Here is a 14304-nt window from a genome sequence, read left to right on the forward strand (position 1 = left end):
TCAGAACAGATGGCCTGCAATGTGGAGATGTAAGAGGAACAAACTATTACTTCACAGCTTCGGGGATCAGGAATCAGATGCCGGTTTAGCTGGGTGCCCTTGCCTCAAGGTGGCTCAATAAGGTGCAGGTTATCTGCCAGCAGAGACCAAACTGGGGTGAGGTGGGATCCTCAGCAAGCTGGCCTTGGTTCTCCTCTCTGCAGAGTAGCCTCAGGGTAGGGCAGCTGGCTCCACCAGGGCAAAGAAGAGTTTCCCAAAGACAGACCCATGCATGTTAGAAATGACATCCATTCATTCTGGTATTTGTTAAAATCCAGGCTGCTTGTGCAGCACACACTCAAGGGAGGTGGTTACACAAGATGGGATGTGAATACCAGGAGGTGGACTCTGTTGGGGGAATCATTTAATGACTGCTTGTCATAGTCTCATTAAGCCATGGTATTTTCAATTGCCTCATATGCATGTGAAATTTGGACATTGAGGGTGATGTAAGAAGAATCGATGCATTTGAATTATTGTACTGACGACGAATACTGAAAGTTCCATGGACTGCCAAAAGAACAAACAAGTCTGCCTTAGAAGTACAGCCAGAATGCTCCTTAAGGCGAGGATGGCAAGCCTTTGTCTCACATACTTTGGGCATGTTGTCAGGAGAGACCAGACCCCAGAGAAGGACATCATGCTTGGTAATATAGAGGGGCAGAGAAAAACAGGAAGACTACCAACAATGGGCTCAAACATAAGAACAATTGTGAGGATAGCAGTGTTTTCTTCTGTTGTGCCCACAGGATCCCTATGAATTTGAGCACACCACATAGTACCTACCAACAATAGTATGGTCTGCCCTTTGACCCCAAACATTCACATTCTTCCCACATACCAGACAGGATTTCTTCAACCTTGAGTTCAGCTTTGTCAATAAGAACAGAGGGGGGCTCAAGAACAAAGGGCCAGATGGTGCTAGGGGTGTTGTGTTTCACGTCTCCATGTAATCTGCCACTGTGAAGATGGTGGCTGCGATACAGAGAGCAGTGATATTTGACCTCATCCCTGGACTAGCTCTGTGAGGGTGAGAGCAGCCTAGCCAGGGAACCCAGCAACCAGGCAGGGGTGGCCTTGGGAGCTAATTGCTGGTGCTACCTATCAGGCCTTAGCACTCCTGGTGGATCACTCATTTTAGTTGTTGGAGGTGGCTCCAACAGTGGATGTGCAGATAATAAGCAGACTACCCTTCCAAGAGATGTGGACAGGGAAGAGTTGGGAAATGGCTCCTGAAAACAGGACACATAACTATGTAACATTCATGATGTTACATGAATGTTCGGGGTTGCCTTGTCCTCCCCAAGTCCCGAAAGTACCCCCTGGATGTCCAGTGAGTCTAAAAAGTGAGCTAGCAGGAAAGGAACCAGACTGTGGTGTAAGACACCCCGGGGCTGTGCTTTAAAAAAAAATTATTAAAAGATCATTTTATTGGGGGCTCTCACCGTTCCTATAACACTGCTTCCATCAATTGTATCAAGCACCTGTGTACATATGTCACCATTATTTTCTAAACATGTACTTTCTATGGGGCCCTTTTGTGCTTTTCAGGACTACTCACTTCAGAGTCAGTATCACAGCTCGACTTCTCATTGACACTCCACGTGTGTGTGTGTGTGTGCATGTGTGTGTGTGCGCGCGTAGGTGGTAGAGAGCTTCAAGCACATGAGTTCCCCTCTCATGAGTCCTGAGCAACTTGGCCAGGTCACATCTTTGACCACATTGACTGCAGTGGCAACACCATTGTGCCGCTGAGCTTCTCCGTGAGTTTCCCAGAGCTCCCTCTGAAGCTCAGAGGAATACCAATTACGGGAGGATGCACGCCTGCAGGTTCTTCCCAACCCACTCAGCTCCCGCTCAGAGCTCTAGTTGTTACTTCCTCTAGCAGATAAAATAAAATGCTTGGAGTTTCGTACACTGGACAATGGGTGGAGACATTTTGGAAGGAAAAGTTTTGAATTCATTGTCTCCTGTATCCTTAATTTCAGTTTTTTCTTTAGTAGGGGAGCCAGAATCTTTTGTTCCCTTGATATCTTTGCTTGGGTTTCTCAAGGATTTAAGTTAATAACTGGTGTGGTAGTTATGTAATTTCATGTCAACTTAAGTGTAGGGGTGGAGTCTAACCTGTCAATCAGGTCACAGCCTGATGATGCCTCCTTGTGGGCATGACCTCATGAGGATTCAGGGAACTTGCTCCCTCTCTGCCTTTGTCTTCCTGGTGACAAGCCACACAGTGACTTGCTGAGACCCATGAGGGAGGAGTCCCTTTCTCTCTGCTTTCACCTGTTGACAAACCGTGTCTCCACACTGAGACTTGTGATAGCCCTGGAGAAGCTTCCATGCCACTGGATTAATAAGATTTTGCACCTGCTGGCCTCTGACCTTCCTGCACTTTGCATCATTGCATGTGGCTGCATGAGTCTGAAGAAGGATTTATGGACTAGTATTGGACTTACAGGCTAATATCTGACTTACAGACTTGATCTGGACTGGGTGGGGATGTTTTCTTACTTTATGATTACTCTTTGATATAAAGCTCTCTCTATATATGAGTGTCTCTGGATTTCTTTTCTAATCAACCTGATCTAACACAACTGGCACATCTGGACACATAGACAGTTAACCGTTTCATGGACAGAGGCTCTCTGCCAGGGCCTGATAGCATACCAAAATTTGTTTATTTAAAACAATACATATATTTTAAATTATTATTAATTGGGAGTTAATACATATATTATCCCATAGTTAAATCATGTCAAGCAGTACTGTACAATTGCTACCATAATCAGTTTCCAAACATTCTTTTCCTTCCTAGACTCCTTGACGTCATCTCGCTTTTACTGCCCGCCACCACCAGCACTGTATCCAGCCAGACTTTGAAACCCTTATTCTACTAGCTACCCCTATAGGTTCATCAATCCTGGGTTTCATATACCGAAAAATAGAAAAACATATTGTGTTTTTAGTGAAAGTTCACACATATATTAGGTTCCCACTTGACAATTACTATACAAATTATTCAGTGTCATTAAGCACATTTCCCACAATGTATCAGCATTCTCTTGAATTCTGTTCTAATTTTTCTATTTCTATTCTAATTTCTGTGTCCCTTATCTTTTCAGCTTAGTTTTATCACAATTGTTGGCCTTTTGTTTATATAGGGTACTAACTAGAATATATATGAGGGAGGTAGTTTATTGTGCCAACCTGGCCGATAAACACATGGGGTTAAACGAAGGGTAGATGGGTAAATGGCTCGGTGAGTATCACCTTTCTGGTTCTTGGGTCTCTTGCTTTCTGATGGCCGGAGCAGGGTATAGCTGCCTTAGCCAGGTCACTGCTTCAGTTGGCAAGGCTGACTTCCTGCAAGACAACCCTGAACAGAAGCCACATGGACCCAGTAAGGAGGATGTATCAAAGACTAATACATTATGGTACTGAGAATGGGGTACTAGAGACACAGATCATAAGATGGAGAGTAGATGTTTGTTTGAACTCTCCCTCATGGTAGTTTTTCTTCTTTTTTCTAGCCAGAGGTCAGATAAAGCCATACTGTTTACTCGGTTTTCTGGGTAAAATATGGGAAGTATGGAAAATAGAAAGTTTGTAAGTCCACTTGCTTTCAACCATTAAAATTTGATCTTTGATTGCCGTAAGCCATGCCTGTAAAGAAAGCTTAGAAAAGATATGCCCCACCCAATGCTTTGGAGGACTCAGAAACCAATGGTCTTTGTCAGAAGCTGGAAAAAATCTGGAACCATGAAGAAAACTCCCCTCTAGGAGTGAATGTTAAAGGGAGCCTGAGAGCAGGCTGAAATGCTTGCTAGGTGACCACCTGGATCTCCTTGTTGAGCAGAAGTGGAAGAAATGCAGCAGTAAAGAGACAGGTGGAGGGCAATGAATGTACAAATGTGCTTTACACAATGTATATATGGATTGTGATAAGAGTTGTATGAACCCCTAATAAAACGATTTAAAAAAGAAAGTAATTATCTAGAAAAGGGTGATGGCAACATGTATAGATAAGCCTGATTCAATTGATGTATGTAATGCAATGAGTTGTAAGAGGGTCGAATAAAATGATCTTAAAAAAAATAGAAACAGGTTGAGTTTGGCCACTGACACCTGTGGACTTGGTTACAGGAAAAAGAGAAGACGAAAGCGGGTTGACTGGTCTCAAGTTCATGACCTAGCATAAGGAGGCTAGACTTGTTGAGTATTGGTGAGAGCCCATGGTCTACAGGCAAGGGGACCAATGGGCACCCTGTGAAGGCTGAGTGAGGCAGCCCACAGTGTGTCAACAAGAACCTGACCAGATGGAGACTTTTGAGCCTGTGAACTGGTGCATATTGTAATAGATGCAGACTTCATAAGGTTCCAACTGGAATGAAGATTCTTCATGTTGAAAAATATAATTGTCTCCTCAGAGCACTGGGTTGATGTAAGTGGGCAGTATATAAATTGGATACCAAAAAGTGGGGGCATAAAGGCATGAAGTGGTTGCCTTACAAACTTTCATAGGTGGGAAAACATATTCATAGGATTATAGGATAAGGTGTAGGTGTTACTTAATTACAATTGTGAGGCTAAAGAATGATGTACAGGTGCCAATTTAGCAAGGGGTGGATTGAGGTAGTTTATTGTGCCAACCTGACTGATAAACACGTGGGGTTAATTGAAGGGCAGATGGAGAAATGGCTCGGTGAGTCTCGCCTTTCTAGCTCTCAGGTCTCTTGCTTTCTGATGGAGCAGGGAGCTGCTGCCTTAGCCAGGTCCCTGCTTCAGTTGGCAAGACTTACTTGCAAGATTTCCCTGAAGAGAAGCCACATGGACCCACTAAGGAGAATATAACCATTTATATATATATATATACATACATACACACACACAGTGTCTGTTATATGGCACAATACTTACTAGTATACTATACTTTATATAGTATATGAGTATATGTTTACTGGTAAGTATAGTGCCAGATAATACTTATATATATACACATATACCTTATATATTCTAGTAAGTATAGTGCCATATATAATATATATACCCTAGTGTATACATATATACTATTAGGTATAGTACCATATAACACCAGTATATATATTCTAGTAAGTATAATGCCATATATATATATATATACATGTATAGGCAGGAAATTTAGAGTATTACATATACTACTAGTATATATATACAAGTGTATATATCTAAAAATCGTATACAGGGCAAAAGACATGACACTATACTTACTAATAATAATCTTTATTGTATAACTTGTTACTTTGCTAAACTTGGCTTTAGGAGTGAGTTCAAGGTTTAAAGACTGGGTGCAATAGTCCTTAGAAGCCCTCAATTTCAACTGGTCCTGTAAGTCTTAAATTTTTAAGAATTTGAGTTCTGGTATGCATTTTGCTCCCATTATATCAGGGTTGGCGGTGATAGCTGGGCACCATTTACTTCTTATGGTCTCTAAGGGAGACTGTGGCTATGTAGGCTATTAGCCCTATAAACTACTTGCTTCTCTGAGATTTGGTTTATTTCTTTCTCTTGCTCCTGATGAGTAGACAGTAATAGTTTTAACTTAGATGACTGTTCACAAGCTTTTAAGACTTAAGTCCCTACTGAACTCAAGATGCAGAGCATGAAATTGTGGACTTTAATATTCCAATTGACATAGTTGTCCCATGAGACTAAAGCTCCAGCCAGAATTTATTTATTTTTAATTGAGAGGTAGTTCATGAACTCAAAAATGAACTCTTTTAATGTGTGCCACTAGGGGGGTGGGTCTATTCACAAGGTTATGAACCATGCTCCTATATAATTTCAGGACATTTCTATCACTCCCAAAGAAAACCTCCTGTTAGCAGTCATTCCCTGTTTCTAATTCCTATTCCCTCCCACCCCAGAGTGTAGTAATGAATCTACTTTCTGTGTCTATAGATTTACCTATAAAAAAGGAATAATTAAATATGTAGTCTTTTGTATATGGCTTCTTCCACTTTCCATGTTTTCAAGGTCTCTGTCTGTTGGTGAGTCTATCTATGCCTTGAGCTGAGACTTGCACAAGTGCTTTTCATTACCAGCTACTCCTTAGGGTGAAGCAGGAGGCTACATGGGGGTGCAGTTTGGTATGCCTAATCCCCAGTAGAGCTAGGCCCTTTAGTACTTTAAAGAGGTCTTATGCAGCAGATTTTCCCAATACAACATGTCATTTGATTTCTTGTGCAGCTCCTAAGAGCATTAATTGTGGATCCCAGTAAAATACAATCCTTGACAACTTCAAATTTTCTTATTTATCATGGTATCGGCTATTGCTCCAGGTGTTCTATATATTGAATTGTAACCCATCCTGAAGGCTGCACCAGTAATTGCTTAAAGTCCTCTTCTTTCGCAAGCAAGATCATGTCATCTGCATGTTGGGGCTGGTTCATAAGCCTTCCTCTAGTCCTAATGTCACATTCTCAAATTAATTGACCATCATACAGATTGGGTAGGTTGGTAAAAGGATACAACCCCGACACACATTTTTTACTTGAAACCATGCCGTATCCCCTTGTTCTGTTTGAATAACTGCCGCTTGTACAGGTTTCTTTTTTTTTTTTTCAAATGTGCGGCTTTTAATGGAAGCTGTGTACAAGATATTTCACTCTTGCATCTTCTCAAGTGATTCTTCCATGTATTTGCCCTTTTCCTTTCCGACTTGGCGAGATTTGGCTTTCCGCTCCAGGATCTTTTTGCGGTCTTTGTCCAGTTTTAACCTCGTAATCACCACCTTGCTGGGGTGAATGCCCACATGGACAGTGGTGCCGTTAGCTTTATCTCGCTGCACCCGCTCAATGTAGATGACGTACTTCTTCCGGTAAACCTGGACCACTTTGCCAATCTGCTGACCTTTGTAGTGTCCTCGCACAACCTGAACTTCATCATCCTTGCGGATAGGCATGGACCGAACATTGTATTTCTGTCTCAGTTCCTTGGAAAGCGGGGAAGACATAATCTTCCTGCGAACGTGGGAAGGAGCATTGAAATGCCTTTTCCGGTTTTTGCTCCGGTCCGAAGTCACAAAGGGATTGAACTTCATTTTGGCGGCTACTCCTTCAGCGATGGCCCCAAAAGGGAAAAAAAAGTGTACAGGTTTCTTATGAGCACAATGAAGTATTTCGAGATTCTCATTCTTTGTAATGTCATACATAATGCATTAGGTAGAATGCCTTGGCATATTCAATACAATACCAGTTCACAGGAGAAGGGAGATGTTAAAGAGAAATTGATAGCAGGCATCTTGGGTATATTTTTACCCATGAAATAAAATATTCATTGTAAAGAAGTTACTGACCAGGGTTGATCCTGAAAGCAGTTTTTTTTTTCCTTCACCCCAATTGGTAGTCTTTTCTTTCCTGTTGAAGACTAGTGAGATATAGTCAATTACTTGATAATGGCCCTTCTAGCCATAATAATCATCTTTGTGATGTACGAGTATTATGCAGTCTAGCTTCTATCCTTGTGGTGGTGTCGTGGTTACATGTTGGGCTACCATCCACAAGGTCAGCAGTTGGAAACCACCTGCTGCTCCTCGGGAGAAAGACTTTCACTCTTGTGACGAGTTAGTCTTGGAAACCCACAGGGACAGTTCTACCCTGGCCTATAGGGTCACTGTGAGTCAGTGTTGACTCCATGCAGTGAGTTTTATGCCTGTGGTTATAAATCTTTTTTTGAGGGAGTTCTCTGTTTCAGGATTAAGGTGGGATATATCCTTAGTCTTGGCCTTGCTAGAGGTGTGACTTAAGTCTTCACCTTTGTGTTCCTTCAGAAGTCTTCACCTTTGTGTTCCTTCAGAGTATAGCCTGCTGAAAGACAAAAATCACACTTCCATGAAAGCCTTCCTTTCTCGGACCTGTTTCCTGACTGTGTATTGGTAGGAGCAAGGCTTGCTTGGAGTTTTCAACGTGCTTGGCTTCTGACTCTGGACCCTGCATTTGGCTTGCCTCTGCCTGACCTTCAGCTACAGATGATGTTGGCAGAAATAATAGCCAACACGTTGTTGTTGTTAAGTGCTATCAGGTCAGTTCCAGCCCATTGAGACCTTGTACACTACAGAACAAACACCCATCCTCACAATTGTTCCCATGCTTGAGCCCATTGTTGTAACCACTGTGTCAATCCATCTTGTTGAGGGGTTCCTCTTTTTTGATGTTCCACTACTTTATACCCAGCAGGATGTCCTTCTCCAGGGACTGGTCTCTCCTGATCACATGTCCAAAGTATGTGAGATGAAGTCTCCATCCTTACCTCTAAGAAGAACTTTGGTTGTACTTATTCCATGACAGATTTGTTTGCCCTTTTGGCAGTCCATGGCACTTTCAGTATTCTTCACCAGCACCACAATTCAAATGCATTGATTCTTCTTCCATATTCCTTATTCAGCACCAAAGGCATCTCAATTAGTTTAATTTATACAATTCAGACTGAAAATTACAATTGAGAAACCTTTCTGCTGCATGGGTACCCAAACTGTTATGCCCAGAACAAGTGCAGAAAGGAACGAGGCTTTCTTTCTTTAATAGTTTTATCAACATGATTCACATATACAATTCAAGAGTTCAATCATTTTTTAAAGAGTTCTCCAGTCATCACCACAGTGAATTTTAGAACATTTTATCCTTTCTGGTACTCATTTTAGCTCCCCAGTCCCTCCCTACCCCTACTGTGGTACGTTTTTGTGTCAACATGACACCCATGAGAAGATATATATGGAGTCTAGCCTGTCAATCAGGTCACGGGCTGATGGTGCCTCCTGGTGAGCGTAGCCTTCTCATAAGGAGGATCCTGGGAACTTGCCCTCTCACTCTGTTTCACCTTCCTGTTGGCGAGCCACAGGGCTGAGACCTGCCATTGGATCCACAAGACTCTGCACCCACCAACCTGTGATCTTCCTGCAGTCTGAATCATTGCATGTGTCTTCATGAGTCTGAAGAGGGATTAATGGACTAGTATCAGACTTACGGAGTAGTATTGGGCTTATGGACTTGAGTTGGACTGGGGTGGGATGTTTTCCTAATATGCAGTTACTGCTTGATATAAAGCTCTCTCTTACACATAGGAGTGTCACTGAATTTGTTTCCTTAGTCAACCTGGCATAACACACCTACTTCTCCTGCCATGCCCCTAGGAAACTATTATTCCATTACTGTCTCTATAGTTTTACCTATCCTAGATTTAATATACAGAAAACACACACCAAACCCTCCCCCCCAAAAAATCCCCACATCAATTTCACAACAAGAAAGAACCTCAACAGAAAATATTAAAAACTGGAACAACAGGGTGAACAAACTGGCCAAAGGGGGATTAAATGACAAGGTGTCACATTTTAACCCAACTCCATCTTCAATAATCCACCCTACTGCTCACTGATAGCATTGTCAGATAGCAAGGCGAGTCACATTCCCGATCTACAGACACGGGGGATTCACTGGAAGCCTCATCCACACGGGGACCTTGCAAATGGGACTTTGGTTTTTTTGCTGTCATCCATAGCATTCTGCAAAACCAGGTGTTCAGAACTTGGGCTCTAATAATGTTCCCTCCTCCAGATTTGGATTTTATTATTTACCCTCCTTGGATCACACAGATGAATGTACTTCTTTTATGTGGACTTACCTAACAACCCGTTTAGATGGTTGCTTGTTTTAAGACAAGCCTTTCAGAGCCAAGATCCTTTCTGATAGTTGGGCACCATCTGCTTTCTTCACACTTTGAAGAGCAACGCTTTCGATGGAAATTTTAACAAGAGGCTCAAGATCTCGAAGCATTTCTTGAAAGGATTATAGCAGGAGAGGAAGCATGGCTTTCCAAGTGTGATCCTGAAGCAGAGCACAGTCAAAGCAGTGGTTATGAAGAGGTGAGAGGAGTTCAATCAATGGGCCAATCTAGAGCAAAGGTTACAGCAACAATTTCTGGTGGTTTTTTTTTTTTTTATGTTTGAGGCTTGTTTACTTTTTGGAGGGCTAAAGAATGATATCTGCTTATTATGAGACTGTTTTGAAAAATGTACCTACGAGTTAGAAGAAAAGCACTTGGAATTCTTCACTGGAGACTCCTTTTCCACTGTGACAACTCTCCTGATCATTCCTCTTATCAAACAAGGGCAACATTATAAGCATTTCAATGGGAAAGTATTAGGCATCCACCAGCCGGTCCTGATTTGGTTCTTTTTTGCTTTTTCCAAAAATCACTTTATTGGGGGCTCGTATAACTCTTATAACAATCCAGACATCAGTGGTATCAAGCACGTTTGTACATGTGTTGCCATGATTGTTTTCTAGACATTTACATTCTATTTGAATCCTTGGTATCAGCTCCTCTTTTTACCTCCACCACCCTTGTGACTGCTTGATAAATTATAAATTATTTAATAGCTTACACCAACCACTGTCTCCCTTCCCCCGAGGTTTCTCCCCTCCTGGTATTGCTACTCCCATTTCTGTTCCTGAAGGGTTTACCTGACCTGGATTCCCTGTGTCCTGAGTTCTTATCTGTACCTGTGTACGTGCTCTGGCCTAGCCCGCAGTGAAAGCCCCCATTGGAGTCATGATAGTGGAGAGTGAGGAAACTTCAGGGAACCAGAGGAATGTTGTGTTTCATCGGAGCTGCATTTCACCCAGTTTGACTCATCCCTTTATTGTGACCCTGCTGTGACATCCCATCCAAGGGGATGTCCCATTGTCTACAGATGGGTTTGGGGACTCTGCTTCAACTCCCCTCACATACAACAGTATGGGTTTTTTGTGTGTTTGTGGTCTTCTGATGCCCATTACCTGATCCCGTGGATAATTCATGATCGCACAGGACGCTGTGCTTCTTCCATGTAGACTTGTTGCTTCTGAGCTAGATGGATGCTTGTTTAAGTTCAAGCCTTTAAGACCCCCGGTGGTATATCTTTTGATAACCGGGTACCATCAGCTTTCTTCACCACATTTACTATGTGCCCATTTTGTCTTCAGCAATCGTTCTGGGAAGGTGAGGGTCACAGAATGCCAGGTTGTTAGAAAAAAGTGTTCTTGCGTTGAGGGAGGGCTTGAGCAGATGGCCACTTCCGCAATGCATTGCCATATAATATATGTACCTATGCCTCTTTTTATGAATTAATATATGTACATAATGTACACATCTATGCTTATATCTCTATCCATAACTTGTTTTCTTTTACCTTCCTCCTTTCCCACCACCACACTCTCCTGTCTTCTGCCTCTCAGTAATTCTTCTCAGCTAGATTGCTGTGGGTTCAGTACCACCATGATCTCTATGTCCTCCTCATTGTTGATTTTCACTCCCTAGTTGTTCCCTTGTCGATGGTGGTGTTTGTTCACTGCTCCCTTCCCCTGCCCCCTCCTCCCTCCAAGTCCCGGAAGAACCTTCGGTCCCATTGCTTTCTCCTAAGGCTTGCTTCCCATGCCTATCTTGTATAGGTTAACAAACCAACAATAACATAGACAATACAAAAAGAAAACAGAAAATTGAATTTAAAAGGGGAAAAAGAAATAGAAAATATAGATATTTAAAGAAAAATAATAACTAGCAAATAAAATAACCCTGAAAAGCATAGATAATTCCAGATCTGTCTGCTGGCCTTTATGACTCTCTCTCCACTATCTCTCCAGTTCCAGGAACTGCCCCTCCTAGCCTGAGGTCTATTTTGGGGGCTCCTCAGCGACGTGCTTTGCTTTGCTCCCATTGTTGATCTCTTATGTTCCCTTCTTGGTTCGCCCCACTGTTGAGTGATCAGACTGGACTACCTCCCCACTGTGTGCTCTCAGTATTGTCCTCTGTCACTGTGTGCTCCAGGGAGGGGTCATTGTGTCTGGAGCTCTTGTTGGCCTATGTCCTCTCTGTGCCTTAACAGCTCCATGCAGGCATGTCGTCCTTACGGCTTGATGTTCCAATATGGCGTCTAGAACCTTACTATCTCTTTTTCCTTCTTGGTGTGCTTCCGTGTGGGCATGGCAGGCTGGCCCCTCTCCCCAACCTGTAGGTTTAGTGCTGTCCTCTGTAGCACAGACTTCTAGGGAGGGGTTAGTGTGGCTTTGACTGGGGCTGGCCCTGTGGCCCATCCTGTTCATGTACTGCTTCATGTGGTTACATTGCCCTCAAGGTTTGGTGCCCCGTGGTGGGGTCTGCATGCACACTCCCAATTCTGGGGAGATATAACCAGTACTCTCCCCGTGGGTGGGTTATTTCCCTACTCCCCCAGTGCCACCATCCGTACCCCCCTTTTCCCCTCTCTTCTCCTACCCCTTCCCCTCTTTCCCCTTCTTTATGTTGGAATGACATGTACATCCTTGGGTTTTGCCTGTCCCCCACCTGCCTGCCTGTACCTCAACCCATATAATATGAGATAAGTGGCTTTTCTTCTATACCTACTGTGCTGATTATACTTACCTCAGTGAACTCCTGTTGTACTTACTGCTTTGTGATTGGCTAGCTTTGCTTAGCATAATTTCCTCCAGTTCTTCCCATGATATGATGTGCTTCATGCGATCATCAGTGCTTTTGTGATGAGTACTACTCCACTGAGTGGTGGTGCCAGAGTTCTCTTTTTTAAAAATCATTTTATTGGGGTCTCAACAACTTCTATCACAATCCATACATCCATCCATTGTGTCAAGCACATTTGTGCATGTATTGCCATCGTCATTCTCAAAACATTTGCTTTCTACTTTGAGCCCTTGGTATCAGCTCCTCATTTCCCTCCTACTTCTCCACTTCCCCCTTCTTCATGAACCCTTGATAATTTATAAATTATTATTTTGTCATGTCTTACACGTCTCCCTTCACCCACTTTTCTGTTGTCTGCCCCCAGGGAGGGGAGGTTATATATAGATCCTTGTAATCAGTTCCCTGCCAGAGTTTTCTTTTCTTTTTTTTTTGTTTTTAATAAAATTTATTCTTTTAGTTTTTCCTTGTCTGGGAAAACTCTTATCTCTCTGTCTATTTTATTTTTTTATTTTTTTTTAATTTTTTTTATAATTTTACCTTTTATTATTATTTTTTTTCCATTTATCATGATTTTTTATTTTTTATTTTTATTTTTTAAAAAATTTTAACAATTTATTGGGGCTCATACAATTCTTTTCACAGTTCATATATATACATACACCAATTGTATAAAGCACATCTGTACAGTCTTTGCCCTAATCATTTTTTTCTCTTTTCTTCTTTTACATTTTATTAGGGACTCATACAACTCTTACCACAATCCATACATATACATACATCAATTGTATAAAGCACATCCATACATTCCCTGCCCCAATCATTCTCAAGGCATTTGCTCTCCACTTAAGCCCCTTGCATCAGGTCCTCTTTTTTTTCCCCTCCTCCCTCCCCATTCCCCCCTCCCTCATATGCCCTTGGTAATTTATACATCGTTGTTTTGTCATATCTTGCCCTATCCGGAGTCTCCCTTCCCCCCTTCTCTGCTGTCCCTCTCCCAGGGAAGAGGTCACATGTGGATCCTTGTAATCAGTTCCCCCTTTCCAACCCACTCACCCTCCACTCTCCCAGCATCGTCCCTCACACCCTTGGTCCTGAAGGTATCATCCACCCTGGATTCCCTGTACCTCCAACCCTCATATGCACCAGTGTACAGCCTCTGTCCTATCCAGCCCTGCAAGGTAGAATTCGGATCATGGTAGTTGGGGGGAGGAAGCATCCAGGATCCGGGGGAAAGCTGTGTTCTTCATCGATACTACCTCACACCCTAATTAACCCATCTCCTCTCCTAAACCACTCTATGAGGGGATCTCCATTGGTCGACACTTGGGCCTTGGGTCTCCACTCTGCACTTCCCCCTTCATTTAATATGATATATATATATACATATATATACATACATATATACATATACACATATATACACATACATACACACACTTACATTTTTTTTTTTGCATGATGCCTTATACCTGGTCCCTTGGCCCTGCCAGAGTTTTCTAATCCACTCATCTATCCATGGAAATTTAGGTTGTTTCCAATTTTTGTCTCCCTCTGTAGTGTTTGTATCTATTTACAAGTCTGCCAACAGTGTATGCAGGTTCCAATTTCTTCACATCCTGACCGAATTTGTTGTTTTCTGTTTTGTTTTGTTTTCTGAATTGGGTTAGCACAGTTAGTGTAAAGTGGTATCTCATTGTGGTTGTAATTCGCATCTCCCTGATGACTAGTGATCTTGAATATTTTATTTTATGTGTTTGTTAGCCATTTGTACTT

At 42.4% G+C, this 14304-nt stretch overlaps 1 protein-coding gene across 1 annotated transcript; it reads right to left on the minus strand.

Moving 5' to 3' along the window:
* Window positions 1-6679: 6679 nt before the first annotated feature.
* Window positions 6680-7157, minus strand: LOC142428768 (large ribosomal subunit protein uL24-like). The gene has a single exon (XM_075533595.1). It carries the CDS (start codon window positions 7115-7117, stop codon window positions 6680-6682), a length of 438 nt encoding a protein of 145 aa, XP_075389710.1. The 5' UTR covers window positions 7118-7157.
* Window positions 7158-14304: the final 7147 nt, after the last annotated feature.

Source organism: Tenrec ecaudatus, chromosome 16 (assembly GCF_050624435.1).
Source record: "Tenrec ecaudatus isolate mTenEca1 chromosome 16, mTenEca1.hap1, whole genome shotgun sequence".
Lineage (NCBI taxonomy): Eukaryota > Metazoa > Chordata > Mammalia > Afrosoricida > Tenrecidae > Tenrec > Tenrec ecaudatus.